General features: G+C 41.0%; 1 protein-coding gene across 9 annotated transcripts in view; it reads right to left on the bottom strand.

Annotated features, from left to right (window-relative positions):
- TENM3 (teneurin transmembrane protein 3) overlaps positions 1–17,740 on the bottom strand; it is a 1,770,339-nt gene that overhangs the window by 955,665 nt on the left and 796,934 nt on the right. For 8 of the 9 annotated variants that reach the window (XM_077279546.1, XM_077279548.1, XM_077279545.1 and 5 more), the window contains exon 5: positions 1,286–1,393. The exons of the other annotated variant lie outside the window; for it this stretch is intronic. In XM_077279546.1, coding sequence (XP_077135661.1) covers positions 1,286–1,393 — 108 coding nt within the window. The remainder of the gene's footprint in view (positions 1–1,285; positions 1,394–17,740) is intronic. 9 annotated transcript variants of the gene reach the window in all.

The following is a 17,740-nucleotide window of genomic DNA, read 5'->3' as shown; positions in this document are numbered from 1 at the left end:
ATTGGCATGTCAGGGGCTCTTCAAATGTTACAATCTGCGGTCCAGAATTCAATTGGCACTCCTTCCCTTCTGAGCCCTGCCATGTGCCCAAATAGTAGTTTTCCACCACATATGGGGTATCGTTCTACTCATGACAAATTGCGCAACCAATTGTAGAGTCCGTTTTCTCCTGTTACCCTTGTCATGTTATAAAATTCTGTGAAGCACCTGTGGGTTTAAGGTGCTCACAACACCTCTAGATAAATTCCGTGTAGTCTTCAAAATAGGGTCACTTGTGGGGGTGTTTCCACTGTTTAGGCACATCAGTAACTCTGCAAACGCGACATGTTTTCCGCCATCTTCCAGCCAAATTTGCACTCCAAAAGTCAAACTGTGCTCCTTTTCTTCTGAGCCCTGCCGTAAGCCCAAACAGTAGTTTTCTACCACATAGGGAATATCTACGTACTCAGGAGAAACTGCTCAACAAATTGCATGGTTCCATTTTTCCTGTAACCCTTGTAAAAATGCAAAATTTTTGCCTAAATGAACATTGCTTTGGGATAAATTAAAATGTTCATCTTTCCCTTCCATGTTGCTTTAATTCCTGTGAAATACCTAAAGGGTTAATATACTTGAATGCGGTTTTTAACACTTTGAGGGGTGCAGTTTTTAAAAGGGCATCAATTTTGTGTATTTTCTGTCATATAGGGCCTTCAAAGCCACTTCAAACATGATGTGGTCCATAAAAAAATGGTTGTGTAAATTTTCTTGGAAAAATGAAAAATTGCTGGTAAACTTTTAACCCTTCTAACTTTCTAACAAAAAAATTATGCTTCAAAAGGGATGTTAATGCAAAGTAGACATGTGGAAAATGTTATTTACAAATTATTTTGTACAGCATGACTAACTGGTTTAAGAATAAAAAAAAATTAAAGTTTGAAAATTGCGAAATTTGCTACATTTTCTCCAAAATTCCGATATTTTGAGAGATATAAAATTTCTACCTAAATTTACCGCTAACAAAGTACATTGTGTCACGAGAAAATAATCTCAGGATCGTTGGGATTCGTTGATGCATTCCAGAGTTATTACCACATAAAGTGAGACTGGTCAGAATTGTAAATTTCGGTCTGGTCAGGAAGGTGAAAACAGGCTTCAGCATGAAGGGGTTAAAGCTATAGACTCATGCACAGTTCCGAAGACAAAATGCGTCATATCTGTAGCCAATATGATAGTCTGCATCTGTATGTTAAAGCCTACTGTCACCTGCCAAACCGTTTTCTGTAAGCTAGAAACAATAAAATACCTTGCAACATGTTGTTGTGCGTTTTCCACTCATATCCTCCCTTCTGCATGTTCTGATGGCCTCCTTCTGTCCAGCTGTCAATGACTTCTTGTATCGTGACCACGCTGTCTATATATAACAGAAACAATAGCTGTGGTCATCAGTAAATATGCCATTCAACACTACCCATGAAATAAAGTAGCAAGAAGGTGCCTGGCCATCACATATGCTAGGTAGGTTGGAACCGTCAATAGGGATAAAAGGGTCTGGTGGAAATGGTGGACTGATTATAGTGATAAAGTTTAGGAAATTAATTGCAATAAGAAATGTCAATGCCGATGTATTAAATTTTGCTTATTTTGGGAAGTCCTAGTAAGTCAAACCACCATTATCTCTATATTTTGCCTTACATCCCAATACTGGGTCCATAGTTAATTCTAATATTCATAATTGGCACTAACCCAAGGCAAAGAGTTTTAGGATAAATTACAGCATCTCAACTTAGGGAAAAGTGCACTCTCTTATCGAAAACCTGCTGTGACATCCAGTACTGATTGTCAAAAAGAGAATAATTAATATTGTTATCATATCCAAAATGCCCCAAATGGGTGTAAATCTGCACACTGTGGAACCTATTAAATTTCTTGCATATCTCTGACTGTTCTAAAACCAACCACTTACCATTTAATTTAGAGAAATGTTGCGTGCCCCAGTTATGCCCTCAGGCTTCCAAACACACGTCCGAAACGTGTTTTTCAGTCCTCAGGAAAGTATTTGTAAATCATGAGTAATGAGTCTGTCTGGATTTGTTGTCAGGATGTTTCCTAATTGCTTCTGGGCTTTAGGCAAAACATTTGGACAGTTATTCGCACTCCCAGCTAAACCAGCAATATCTGTGCATTTTCTAGTCTCTTTTATCAGCAGACGATCGTGTCCACTAGGTATATCAGCAATAATTATATAAAGGAAATCTGGGAAATAAAATCCCTTTGCTGCCATAGGCAAATTTAAATACTGATTTGGTTCTGGTATTTAGGCAACTGAAAGGGGAAAAAGAGATCTGTGGGAACTATTTAACAAAATGTTGCGTAAAATACATAAATCACAGTTGTGTCTATAGTCCTTTACGTTCTTATTGAATTTGTCAGCAGGATTTCATACCCCAAAACTATTTATATGAGCATGAAGCTCTTTCAAAGAGAAGTCCAGCAAGACCTTTGCATGGCCAGTCCGCTCCTCTGTTATTGAGAAATCAGCGTTTGAATTGATATGTAAATGAGGGTGTAGATCTGAAGCCTCTGTCACTCCAGCTCTACTCCTCATCCAATGTCGCCTCCTGCTGCTTGACTGACAGCCTCTATCCTGTGTAATTTCAGGCAAAGGAGCCATCAGTCAAGCAGGTAGAGGTGGTGCTGGGTGGGGAATAGAACAGAAGTGACATAGGCTTCAGATCTACAGGTTCATTTGTATATTCAATTAAATGCATTACTTTTCAGTAATGAAGGAACATTCTGGCCATGTAAAGGTATTGCTGGACTTCTCTTTGAAAAAGCTACATGCACATATAAATAGTTTTGGGGGGCGAAGTAATGCTGACAGAGTCCCTTTAAGCATCACTTTCATTCTCCTCCTGATATGTAAATGTCCTTTTATGCTACAAAGAGTGACAATCTGGGACATTATACCTACAGTGTATTTGTACTTAATGTCTAATGAAAAAGTGTGAAACAAGACCATAGTGTCTAACCATAAAGGTGGACAGATTAGATAGAACTTATAGGAATACAGGTATGGCATGAAGAACTTCCTGTACAATACCATAATATATCATATTGTTCATTATATTATTAAATTGGGTCATTAGTTGGTGGGGGTCCCATCCCATGCACCCCAACTAATGATCTGTTTGAAAGGACGCAAGACTTTATGCTCTGGACTCTTGATAGTTTATCGGCACATCTTCACATATTTGGTAGTGGCTTTGTCAGGTACTTGAGATCTTCACAGATCAGTCTCAATCAAGTGAATGTAAATGAGCTGAACTACAAGTCACATAACTGAAAATGAATAGAGCTGGTCCTGTTAAACAAATACAAGATAAAGGCCCTTTCTGGGGTTCTGAAGCCCCTTTCTGTCAGGACTCTGAACATTTTTATTACCTTTTGTGCATTACTGCCCTTTTCCAAGACGGCGTCTTTGGTCTCATGTGCACTGTGTCTTCCTGCTATAAAACTCCACCCCAGCCTTCAGTCTGTGCTAGAGTATTCTGCCTTGCATCCTGCTCCTGACTCTGGTGACTCCCTGGCTATATACCTGCTCCTGTGAACCTGTGTGGTTATCCTGCTACTCTGCTCTGAGTTCCTGCTGCATACACAGGTTTCCAGTAATCCTCCTTCATCTGCTGCTTGTGTTTACTTCCACCCCTGCATTTGCTGGACATGTAAGCTGTTGCTGCTCTGCAAAAACCTGAGACTACTAACAAGGCCTCCCTGGTTGAGCTAAGATATTATTTGAACTGCCTTATAAGCATATCTATCTGTGTTTGGACTAAGAGAAGGACTTAGTCGTGTCAAGTATCCTCAAGAATAATTGTGCTTCATAGACTTTCTGCTTGATTGCATTTTCCTCTGAAGTTTCCTATAGACTGTTGAGCTGCATTCAATATTTACACCAAGTGTTGTGGACTTGAGTTTCTCTCTGCACCTGTTTGAATCATCGTGTGATAATATAGACTTTACCACTTATAAAACTGTGTCCTGTAGTTGTCTTGTTCCACGCAAAGAGTCTCCTGAGTTATCCCCTATAATTATTACACTTTCATTAGATTATTAAAGATGGTGCCAGAAGTCAGAACCCCAGCAATCTGATAAAGATCATCCATCATTATGAGTCAAAGAAAAACCCTTTAAACCATTATTAAATGAATATTTCTACTGAAAGAAGACCACAACATTTCCCCTTCCATGTGATAAAGTTAGTTAATGTGAAACGACATCTATGAATCAATTGCTGCATAGACCAACTTAGGTCCACCAAATTTGTGTAAAGTGAACAAATTCATTAGCATATTCTAATAAATTGTAAAATTGTATGTGGAGATAACCAATAAAATGTAGTTGTACTTGGGCATCTAGAAGACACCCTTTATGATCTCCTATAGAACACGTCATGCTGTTTTTTATAGTTTTGAATTGCCCAAAATATTAATCAATTATGACCAGAGAAAGTACAATCAAAATTGTGGGAAACCCAGACTGCTGATTGAAGTCATCGTTAACAGAGCACCAGCTTCTCTTCCGCTGTGCTTTGTTGACTGGTGTAACTTGTGATGTCATGTTGATTGACAGCTGAAAAACCATCCATAAATGATCATGACGTCAGCAGATATGCCTCGCCGACACAGCTGTCCGGAAAAAGAAAAGCTGCTCTGTTGATGTGGAGCCGCTGAATCACCAGCAGGATTGGTCTGTGACCACTCTGAGCCAGCGCCACATAGAACAGACAGTTAGTTGCTAATTAATTACCTGCCGGTTAGTTTTTGGGCTCATATTAAAAAAAAAAAAAATGGTCCTGGATAAACCAATTAAGGAATAAATAGCAATAATGACAGTCGTTAGAACCCAAGATTCTACATACTGTGAAAGACATTCAATGTTATGGTATTGCTCTGCTTCCCTCCCTGTTGTCCTGCCTATGATACAGTCTTCGTTGAACTTCATTTTATGAACCAAGAAGATCAGGCAGTTATATAATATTGTAAGCAATGTGGATGTGCCCCCTACTAAATCTATGCTGACATAATTACTTGAGTTTTATTTCCTGAAATTGGGACATCCAAGCCCAATTCTGAGGAATCACCCAGGAATGGTGATATTTACATGAACCCTGCCCTCTTTCACTCTGATCACAAGATTTGAACTGTTGGCAACTATGGGATAAGCATTAACAGTCATCCCTCCTTACTTTGGCTATCCACATGAAATTAACGTCAGTCAATCCGCCAATTTCAACAGAACGAGTCAATAATCTAATATGAATAGGTACCTGATGGTCAGAAAAGGATTAGATAGATGGATTATAACTTGCCAGATCCTATTGTTCTCTTACCAGCTTTCCCCACTGATAAAATGCATACAGACATTTCGAAGAAATACCTGTTGGCTGTAATAGTGTACGACTAGTCAAAAATAAATTAAAACTTCATTGCAACAAATTGTGGGGGCAAGAAATTACAGATGAAGAATAAAAGGATCTATGAAGCTAACTAAATTATACAGCAGAGATTTTAAGGCATTGCAATATATTAAATATATTAGAAACCAGTCAAGGTAATATATTAAATATATGATAAACCCGTCAAGGTAACGAAACCAAACACAAAGGCAAGGCTATGGAATGTAAATGATGTATTGATATTTCATTTATTCCAAGTGCACATCAATGGGGATTCGATGTGGTTAATTTTCTTTCCATATTTTCAGCACTAGGTAAAAATCCCAAACACCCTCTCACTGACATGACGTGAGACATGAAGGCTCCCAGCAACCCAAAATACTATGCTATGACATATTCATGGCAGGTGACTCTTACGCAGGGTAGGAACAAAAAAATGTGTCTCCTGAAGACTTTTCCTTTATATAGAAATGCCTATAAGCTTGTCAATAAGCTCAGTTTAAGTGAGGTTTAGAAAGATTTATTGTCTGTTCAATAGATCTGTTCGAGATTCCCAAGTGACCTTGAGAACGTTTAAAGCGCAGCTAGTTGGACGCCAAGGATTTTGCTTGAGAAAATTATATTTCCTATGGCTAACACTTAAACATCCATACGTCTTTTAAAGAGCAGCTGTGTAGCAATAAATGCCCACATACAAGGGTCATTTCCTGACAGCAGCTCTGTGGTGAGCTGAGTGGAGCACCGTGACTAAACTGTAATAGTATGCTACATACACCATTACCAGGATTACTTTAAAGAGACACCATACCTAGAAATATATGAGACAAAAGACAAAGGCATTTACCTGTATCTTACTTAGCCCGACAGCCAAAGCAGATGGCCATGTAGACTATGTAGGCCTATTGAGGTCTATTTTTATCCTGTTCATCTCCATATCAGCTGAGAAAAAAACTTGGGGGACTGTCCTTAACCCAAGGATTATTAAGGTTCACATTTGCATCAGGGCAACCAATGTGGATTGAATCCATTTTCCAATTAATCCATAGAAATTTCATTGGGTTTCCATCGGACTTCCTGTTTGTATGACGACAACAACAGTGCTGGATATTGCATTATTCTTTCTACTAAAAATATCAGAAAGTCCCATAGAAATCTCGAAAAACAGTGAGAACAGCCCTAACTTGCCACATTTTAGTTTCTGATAAACTTTGGAGAGGTTTCTGCTGCGACCTGGCCATGTACATGTTTGTTCATCAACTATTCTTCCTAAGCCCCCATACACATGAATTCTCAGCTTGGCCTCATTGGTCAGCGTTCTCAATATGGTTTATACTGCAGATTATATTCCTTTAAGGGGTTGTATCAAGTATTGAAATTATCAATAGGATTGGTATAACTTATTGATCACTGGAATTCCAATAGCTGAGACCCCAATAATCTAGAACATTTTTCTCTGCAGAGAGCTATCTGACTCCGATGGAGGTCGACATTTGCCTCTTTACCCTATGAGGTCAAAGCTTTTGATACGGTGTGGGATAGGGGAAAATATGTGTAAGTGGGTTAAGAGCTGGCTCAGGGATAGGAAACAAAGGGTGGTTATTAATGGAGCACTGTTGTGAATTTGCTTTTTGCTCCCTCTAGTGGTTACTAGTTTTTTGACTCTGGTTTTTCTGTTATTCCTTTTATCCGCACCTGGGTCGTTAGTTAGGGGTGTTGCTATATAAGCTCCCTGGACCTTCAGTTCAATGCCTGGCAACGTAGTTATCAGAGCTAGTCTGCTGTGCTCTTGTCTACTGATCCTGGTTCCAGTTTTATCAGCTAAGTCTGCCTTTTGTTTTTTGCTATTTGTTTTGGTTTTGTATTTTTGTCCAGCTTGTTCCAAATCTATATCCTGACCTTTGCTGGAAGCTCTAGGGGGCTGGTGTTCTCCCCCCGGACCGTTAGACGGTTCGGGGGTTCTTGAATTTCCAGTGTGGATTTTGATAGGGTTTTTGTTGACCATATAAGTTACCTTTCTTTATTCTGCTATCAGTAAGCGGGCCTCTCTGTGCTAAACCTGGTTCATTTCTGTGTTTGTCATTTCCTCTTACCTCACCGTCATTATTTGTGGGGGGCTTCTATCCAGCTTTGGGGTCCCCTTCTCTGGAGGCAAGAAAGGTCTTTGTTTTCCTCTACTAGGGGTAGCTAGATTCTCCGGCTGGCGCGTGTCATCTAGAATCAACGTAGGAATGATCCCCGGCTACTTCTAGTGTTGGCGTTAGGAGTAGATATATGGTCAACCCAGTTACCACTGCCCTATGAGCTGGATTTTTGTATTCTGCAGACTTCCACGTTCCTCTGAGACCCTCGCCATTGGGGTCATAACAGTTTGCCAGGCCGATATTAAATGTTTAATGCATTGCAGAAGAGGGATTATAAGAAAGAAGATTCTGAGTTTTTTTTTTTTTTTTTTCTTCTTCCCCTTTACCTCAGAGTGGCTATGCTTGCTGCAGACATGAATGTCCAGACCTTGATTACAAGTGTGGACCAGCTGGCTACTCGTGTGCAGGGCATACAAGACTATGTTATCAGAAATCCTAGGTCAGAACCTAAAATACCGATTCCTGAACTGTTTTCCGGAGACAGGTTTAAGTTTAGGAATTTCGTGAATAATTGTAAATTGTTTTTGTCCCTGAGACCCTGTTCATCTGGAGATTCTGCTCAGCAAGTAAAAATTGTTATTTCGTTCTTACGGGGCGACCCTCAGGATTGGGCTTTTTCGCTGGCGCCAGGAGATCCGGCATTGGCTGATCTTGATGCGTTTTTTCCGGCGCTCGGTTTACTTTATGAGGAACCCAATCTTGAGATTCAGGCAGAAAAGGCCTTGCTGGCTATGTCTCAGGGGCAGGACGAGGCTGAAGTGTATTGCCAAAAATTTCGGAAATGGTCCGTGCTGACACATTGGAACGAGTGTGCACTGGCCGCTAATTTTAGAAATGGCCTTTCTGAAGCCATTAAGAATGTTATGGTGGGTTTTCCCATTCCCACAGGTCTGAATGATACCATGGCACTGGCTATTCAAATTGACCGGCGGTTGCGGGAGCGCAAAACCGCAAATTCCCTCATGGTGTTGTCTGAACAGACACCTAATTCGGTGCAATGTGATAGAAAGACCGCAAATTCCCTCATGGTGTTGTCTGAACAGACACCTGATTTAATGCAATGTGATAGAATCCTGACTAGAAATGAGCGGAAAATTCATAGACGCCGGAATGGCTTGTGCTACTACTGTGGTGATTCTACACATGTTATCTCAGCATGCTCTAAACGTATAGCTAAGGTTGTTAGTCCTGTCACCATTGGTAATTTGCAACCTAAATTTATTCTGTCTGTAACTTTGATTTGCTCACAGTCATCTTATCCTGTCATGGCGTTTGTAGATTCAGGTGCTGCCCTGAGTCTCATGGATCTCTCATTTGCTAAGCGCTGTGGTTTTACTCTTGAACCATTAGAAAATCCCATACCTCTTAGGGGTATTGATGCTACACCATTGGCAGCAAATAAACCGCAGTATTGGACACAGGTTACCATGTGCATGACTCCTGAACACCGCGAGGTGATACGTTTCCTGGTTTTACATAAAATGCATGATTTGGTTGTTTTAGGGCTGCCATGGTTACAGACCCATAATCCAGTCCTGGACTGGAAAGCTATGTCAGTCTCAAGTTGGGGCTGTCGTGGTATTCATGGGGATTCCCTGCCTGTGTCTATTGCTTCTTCTACGCCTTCGGAAGTTCCGGAGTATTTGTCTGATTATCAGGATGTCTTCAGTGAGTCTGAGTCCAGTGCACTGCCTCCTCATAGGGACTGTGACTGTGCTATAGATTTGATCCCAGGCAGTAAATTTCCTAAGGGAAGACTGTTTAATCTGTCGGTACCTGAACATACCGCTATGCGTTCATATATCAAGGAGTCTCTGGAGAAAGGACATATTCGTCCGTCTTCTTCCCCTCTTGGTGCGGGATTCTTTTTTGTGGCAAAAAAGGACGGATCTTTGAGACCTTGTATTGATTATCGGCTTTTAAACAAGATCACTGTCAAATTTCAGTATCCTTTACCGCTGTTGTCTGACTTGTTTGCCCGGATTAAGGGTGCCAAGTGGTTCACCAAGATAGACCTTCGTGGTGCGTACAACCTTGTGCGCATTAAGCAAGGTGATGAATGGAAAACCGCATTCAATACGCCCGAAGGTCATTTTGAGTACTTGGTGATGCCTTTTGGGCTCTCCAATGCGCCTTCAGTTTTTCAGTCCTTTATGCATGACATTTTCCGGAAATATCTGGATAAATTTTTGATTGTTTATCTGGATGATATTTTGGTTTTTTCTGATGATTGGGATTCGCATGTGGAGCAGGTCAGGTTGGTCTTTAAAATTTTGCGTGAAAATTCTTTGTTTGTCAAGAGCTCAAAGTGTCTCTTTGGTGTACAGAAGGTTCCCTTTTTGGGGTTCATTTTTTCCCCTTCTGCTGTGGAGATGGACCCAGTCAAGGTCCGAGCTATTCTTGATTGGACTCAGCCCTCGTCAGTTAAGAGTCTTCAGAAGTTCTTGGGCTTCGCTAACTTCTACCGTCGTTTTATCGCTAATTTTTCTAGCATTGTGAAACCTTTGACGGATATGACCAAGAAGGGCTCCGATGTAGCTAACTGGGCTCCTGCTGCCGTGGAGGCTTTCCAGGAGTTGAAACGCCGGTTTACTTCGGCGCCTGTTTTGTGCCAGCCTGACGTCTCACTTCCCTTTCAGGTTGAGGTGGATGCTTCGGAGATTGGGGCAGGGGCCGTTTTGTCGCAGAGAGGCCCTGGTTGCTCTGTTATGAAACCTTGTGCCTTTTTCTCTAGGAAGTTTTCGCCTGCCGAGCGAAATTATGATGTGGGCAATCGGGAGTTGTTGGCCATGAAATGGGCATTTGAGGAGTGGCGTCATTGGCTCGAGGGTGCTAAGCATCGTGTGGTGGTCTTGACTGATCACAAAAATCTGATGTATATCGAGTCTGCTAAACGCCTTAATCCGAGACAGGCCCGCTGGTCATTGTTTTTCTCCCGCTTTGATTTTGTTGTCTCGTATTTACCAGGTTCAAAGAATGTGAAGGCCGATGCTCTTTCTAGGAGCTTTGTGCCTGATGCTCCTGGAGTCGCTGATCCTGTTGGTATTCTTAAAGATGGAGTTATCTTGTCAGCTATTTCTCCGGATCTGCGACGTAGGTTGCAGCAGATCTGGAATCATGTGGTGGACAACTTGAAGTTGTCACAGGAGAAGGCTCAGCGCTTTGCCAACCGCCGCCGCGGTGTGGGTCCCCGACTACGCGTTGGGGATTTGGTATGGCTTTCTTCCCGCTTTGTTCCTATGAAGGTCTCCTCTCCCAAATTTAAACCTCGTTTTATTGGGCCTTACAAGATATTGGAAATCCTTAATCCTGTATCTTTTCGTCTGGATCTTCCTGTGTCGTTTGCTATTCACAATGTATTTCATAGGTCCTTGTTGCGGCGGTACATTGTGCCTGTAGTTCCTTCTGCTGAGCCTCCTGCTCCGGTGTTGGTTGAGGGCGAGTTGGAGTACGTGGTGGAGAAGATCTTGGATTCTCGCCTCTCCAGGCGGAGGCTTCAGTACCTGGTCAAGTGGAAGGGCTATGGTCAGGAGGATAATTCCTGGGTGGTCGCCTCTGATGTTCATGCGGCCGATTTAGTTCGTGCCTTTCATGCCGCTCATCCTGATCGCCCTGGTGGTCGTGGTGAGGGTTCGGTGACCCCTCACTAAGGGGGGGGTACTGTTGTGAATTTGCTTTTTGCTCCCTCTAGTGGTTACTAGTTTTTTGACTCTGGTTTTTCTGTTATTCCTTTTATCCGCACCTGGGTCGTTAGTTAGGGGTGTTGCTATATAAGCTCCCTGGACCTTCAGTTCAATGCCTGGCAACGTAGTTATCAGAGCTAGTCTGCTGTGCTCTTGTCTACTGATCCTGGTTCCAGTTTTATCAGCTAAGTCTGCCTTTTGTTTTTTGCTATTTGTTTTGGTTTTGTATTTTTGTCCAGCTTGTTCCAAATCTATATCCTGACCTTTGCTGGAAGCTCTAGGGGGCTGGTGTTCTCCCCCCGGACCGTTAGACGGTTCGGGGGTTCTTGAATTTCCAGTGTGGATTTTGATAGGGTTTTTGTTGACCATATAAGTTACCTTTCTTTATTCTGCTATCAGTAAGCGGGCCTCTCTGTGCTAAACCTGGTTCATTTCTGTGTTTGTCATTTCCTCTTACCTCACCGTCATTATTTGTGGGGGGCTTCTATCCAGCTTTGGGGTCCCCTTCTCTGGAGGCAAGAAAGGTCTTTGTTTTCCTCTACTAGGGGTAGCTAGATTCTCCGGCTGGCGCGTGTCATCTAGAATCAACGTAGGAATGATCCCCGGCTACTTCTAGTGTTGGCGTTAGGAGTAGATATATGGTCAACCCAGTTACCACTGCCCTATGAGCTGGATTTTTGTATTCTGCAGACTTCCACGTTCCTCTGAGACCCTCGCCATTGGGGTCATAACAGAGCACACTCGCACTGGGTCGCCGTTAGCAGTGGGGTACCACAGGGGTCAGTATTGGGCCCTCTTCTTTTTAACATATTTATTAATGACCTTGTAGGGGGCATACAGAGCAGAATTTCAATATTTGCAGGGTAATCAATACAGAGGAGGACAATTTTATATTACAGGATGATTTATGTAAACTAGAAGCTTTGGCTGATAAATGGTAAATGAGCTTTAATGGGGATAAATGTAAGGTCATGCACTTGGGTAGAAGTAATAAGATGTATAAATATGTGCTTAATTCTAAAACTCTGGGCAAAACCGTCAATGAAAAAGACCTGGGTATATGGGTGGATGACAAATTCACATTTAGTGGCCAGTGTCAGGCAGCTGCTACAAAGGCAAATAAAATAATGGGATGCATTAAAAGAGGCATAGATGCTCATGAGGAGAACATAATTTTACCTCCATACAAGTCACTAGTTCGACCACACTTAGAATACTGTGCACAGTTCTGGTCTCCGGTGTATAACAAAGACATAGCTGAACTAGAGTGGGTGCAAGAGTGACCAAGGTTATTAGAGCACTGGGGGGTCTGCAATAGCAAGACAGGTTATTATACTTGGGGTTATTTAGTTTGGAAAAACAAAGCCTAAGGGGTGATCTTATTTTAATGTATAAATATATGAGGGGACAGTACAAAGATCTTTCTGATGATCTTTTTAATCATAGACCTGAGACAGGGACAAGGGGGCATCCTCTATGTCTGGAGGAAAGAAGGTTTAAGCATAATAACAGACGCGGATTCTTTACTGTAAGAGCAGTGAGACTATGGAACTCTCTGCCGTATGATGTTGTAATGAGTGATTAATTACTAAAATTTAAGAGGGGACTGGATACCTTTCTTGAAAAGTATAATGTTACCGGGTATATATACTAGATTCCTTGATAGGGCGTTGATCCAGGGAACTAGTCTGATTGCCGTATGTGGAGTTGGGAAGGAATTTTTTTCCCCAATGTGGGGCTTACTCTTTGCCACATGGTTTTTTTTGCCTTCCTCTGGATGAACATGTTAGGGCATGTTATGTTAGGCTATGGGTTGAACTAGATGGACTTAACGTCTTCCTTCAACCTTAATTACTTAGATTCGGCTGCATACACACAGCAAATTCTAGCACATCCATACAAAATGAGTGTAGCGCAGTTTCACAAACTTGACCTCCACTCCATTCAGACAGAATCTCAACATGCCCATCCCTTTTTCTATGACATCTACTGTGATGACATACCACCAAACACATTAAATGATATCCAGCCCCCCGAACATGAGCATATCTATCCCTTATTATCTTATGGCCATCTATCTTTCTTATCTTTGAAAATCTTTTTGTTCACTTTATATTAAGGAAGCATGAGTCTGAAATTAAAAGGGCAGCGTGGTGCCTCAGCGACCACCAAGGACAATATATATATATATATATATATATATATATATATATATATATATATACACTCACTGGCCACTTTATTAGGTACACCTGTCCAACTTCTTGTTAACACTTAATTTCTAATCAGCCAATCACATGGCGGCAACTCAGTGCATTTAGGCATGTAGACATGGTCAAGACAATCTCCTGCAGTTCAAACCGAGCATCAGTATGGGGAAGAAAGGTGATTTGAGTGCCTTTGAACGTGGCATGGTTGTTGGTGCCAGAAGGGCTGGTCTGAGTATTTCAGAAACTGCTGATCTACTGGGATTTTCACGCACAACCATCTCTAGGGTTTACAGAGAATGGTCCGAAAAAGAAAAAAAATCCAGTGAGCGGCAGTTCTGTGGGCGGAAATGCCTTGTTGATGCCAGAGGTCAGAGGAGAATGGGCAGACTGGTTCGAGCTGATAGAAAGGCAACAGTGACTCAAATCGCCACCCGTTACAACCAAGGTAGGCCTAAGAGCATCTCTGAACGCACAGTGCGTCGAACTTTGAGGCAGATGAGCTACAGCAGCAGAAGACCACACCGGGTACCACTCCTTTCAGCTAAGAACAGGAAACTGAGGCTACAATTTGTACAAGCTCATCGAAATTGGACAGTAGAAGATTGGAAAAACGTTGCTTGGTCTGATGAGTCTCGATTTCTGCTGCGACATTCGGATGGTAGGGTCAGAATTTGGCGTAAACAACATGAAAGCATGGATCCATCCTGCCTTGTATGGAGCATCTTTGGGATGTGCAGCCGACAAATCTGCGGCAACTGTGTGATGCCATCATGTCAATATGGACCAAAATCTCTGAGGAATGCTTCCAGCACCTTGTTGAATCTATGCCACGAAGAATTGAGGCAGTTCTGAAGGCAAAAGGGGGTCCAACCCTTTACTAGCATGGTGTACCTAATAAAGTGGCCGGTGAGTGTATATGTATATACAGTATATATAGGAGTTTGTATGTCCTCCCTGTGTTTGCGAGGGTTTCCTGCAGGTTCTCTGGTTTCCTCCAGGTACTCACATTTCAGAGACATACTGATAGCGAATTTGGATATTAAGCCCCGGTGGGGACAGTGATGTATGTGAAGTGCTGTGGAATATGATGGCGCTATATAAGAAATGCATAATAATTTAGGACGGTTCTTGGAGTACCCCTAAAAGCTTTTTCCACCTATTAACAGAATATTGTGTTTTTTTAGATGTTTGTGTTCCTTCCCTTCTTCTGGTGAGAACAGCATTTCCAAGGCAGCACCCGGTTGCCCACGAGGCAGCAATAGGTAATTGTTGTGTATGGCATTTCTACACCTGTTGCTGCTTGGCTGTGACAACAAAGTACAAAACTGCTTCCCACAGGTTCCTGAAGTAAGCCCACTGACATGACCTTACTAACATTATTAAATATTTGAAGGCAGTAATATGCCAGCCATGGTGCACTGTAAAGAGTGGTGCAGTTGGCAAAAGCAGAATGGTTTCTAAATATTTTATCACGACTGCAAAAAGCTTAGAGTGTTAATGATTTCTGCATCAATGTCATCACCGTAGGAAGTCTAGACGGTTTGATCTTTATTCTTTATGTCAGAACCTGCCGCATCTCGTTTCACATGTAGCAGGACCCAGGCCTTTAAAAGAAATATGTGCTCAGCTATGTGTTAGCGAAATTCATGCTGTGATTTAGTGTGGCAGATTCATCAAAATGACTTTGACTGTGAGCCCTGACGGATGTCAGGCCTTCACTTCAGAACGCACTCGCTATGCAATGATATTAGCTCTGCCACTGATTTGTACATTAATATGTTGCCCAAAAAGAGAGTCTGTTAAATAACATCACATTATGCTGCTTTTAAACAGTGACATTGGTGCACGCAGAGATAAAAGGGGTACACGTAGCAAGCAGGCTTTATTTGGCAGAAATATTGGATTTCATGGCCGGAAAAGGAATTTGCCTTGTTTAAAATATGCGTTTGACCTATTTTTATGGCAAATGACCTTTTTCAGTTTCCTATTGTTGAGCAGATAAATCTTAATGTTTGCTCCCCATTCAAACGCAATCACCAGCAAGTTAAAATGATACTAGGAGGAGGTAGCTTAGGAGCTCCATAAATCCCAGAGCTACGAGATTATGGATTCCAGTAGCAAGAAGTCATTTTATAAGAATTTGTCCTTGTCCTTCCTGAGATACATCATAGCTACGGCACTGGCTTGAATGACAAAATGTGAACATACAGAACCCTAAGGCTCAGTTATTACAAGCCCCAGAAGACCCATTCTCCATTCTCCATTGTATATGTTATTCATTCAAAAAGTTAAGAGACCACTGTGAAATGTTGTTTGTCTATTTTTTCTTTTTATAGGTATATTTTTGAGTAAAATGTAAATTGTTCTTTTATTCTAGAAACTTCTGACATGTCTCCGAATTTCCAAGCAATAACTTTTGTATTTTTTTTCTGACAAAGAAAAATGGTCAAAATTAAAAAAAAATCCAGTGCTTTCAGACCTCAAATAATGCAAAGAAAATAAGTTGATAATCATTTAGAAACAACAATACTAATGTTTTAACTCAGGAAGAGTTCAGAATTCTATATTTTGTGGAATAACCATGATTTTTAATCACAGCTTTCATGCGTCTCGGCATGCTTTCCACCAGTCTTTCACAATGCTTCTGGTGCAAAAATTTAAGCAGTTCTTTTTTGTTTGATGGCTTGTGACCATCCATCATCCTCTTGATTACATTCCAGAGGTTTTCAATGGGGTTCAGGTCTGGAGATTGGGCTGCCCATGACAGGGTTCGGATGTGGTGGTCTCTTAGTTTTTTCCAGAGCTGTATATCTCCCTCTTTTCTGAGAAAACAACAAGGGAAGGCTTTTGCTAACCTTTCTACTAGCAGTGGGGACTATGAAGAACTTACATTGGTCATCCAAATCCCAGAGAAGAGAGCCAAGTTTACTCTAATCTTTCTACTGTTAGTGGGAACTATGAAGACCTCACATTCGTCATCTGAGTCTCAGAGAATAGACCAAAAACGGTGTTCTCTAACCTTTCTCCTTATATGTGGAACATTAAAAAAACTTACATTGCTCATTTGAGTCACCAAACCTATATAAGATAAATATTAATAAGTATGTATTTACACTTTTTTTGCTCTCTTCTCATACATCTCTCTCTTTTCAGAGAAGAGAGGTTTTCTCAAACCTTTCTACTATCCGTGGGAACTATGAAGAACTCACAGTGGTCAACCAAGTCTCAAAGAAGAGAACAAAGGAAGGTTTTCTCTAACCTTTCTACTGTGCGTGGAGACTATGAAGAACTCAAAATGATCATGCAAGTCTTAGAAAAGAGAGCAAAAGAAGGTGTTCTCTATCCTTTCTACTGTCCTTGGAGACAATGAAGAACTCACAATGATCATCGAGTTCTTACAAAAGAGAGCAAAGGAAGGTATTCTCTAACCTTTCTAATGTCAGTGGGGACTAGAAAGAACTCACAATGGTCATCTAAGTCTCAGAGAAAAGAGCGAAGAAAGTTGTTCTCTAACCCTTCTACTGTTAGTGGGAACTATGAAGAACTCACTTTGATCATCCCAGCCGCACAACCTGTATATGTAACTATATATATATATATATATATATATATATATATATATATATATATATATATATATATACTTCTCTGTTCTCTTCTCATGTATCTTCCTTTCCTCAGAGAATAGAACAAGGAAAGGTTTTTTCTACACTTTCTACTGTCAGTGGGGACTATTGATAATTTCACTTTGGTCATCAGGGTCACATAACCTGTGTAGGTAAGCATAAACAAGAACAGTATGTACATTGTACACTTTTTCATTCCCCACTCATATATCCCTCTCCTCATTATTCCTGCCATCCTCCATAATCATGTTTACTACGTTAATTTGTACAAATGAGTTAAGCATTCCTACACATGCCGGCACATAACTAAAAATGTCCACATGACTGTGCAGTTAGACCCTGTTCATATCATGTTTTTTTTTTATCAGCTGGTACGTCGGAAAAACATTTCGTTTTTAATTAATTTGTTATATTGAAAAGTTTTTCTTTCATACGAAACCATACAAAACACCCATGCATATAAGAATAAAGTCCAGCTCCAATTATCATAAACTCATATAGTCTTGTAACTATTATAATTTCTCCAAAGTCTACCACAATTTCCATTATAGGATGGCAAGTCTTCCTAGCTATCATTATTTTGATTATTTAATTATGATAAGTACCCCTATCTCAAGAAGGAAAAACTCCCGATATACACACT

This window comes from Ranitomeya variabilis, chromosome 1 (assembly GCF_051348905.1).
Source record: "Ranitomeya variabilis isolate aRanVar5 chromosome 1, aRanVar5.hap1, whole genome shotgun sequence".
Classification (NCBI taxonomy): Eukaryota; Metazoa; Chordata; class Amphibia; order Anura; family Dendrobatidae; genus Ranitomeya; species Ranitomeya variabilis.
Note: the sequence above shows the minus strand (reverse complement) of the source record. Positions and strands in the feature narration are given on the sequence as shown.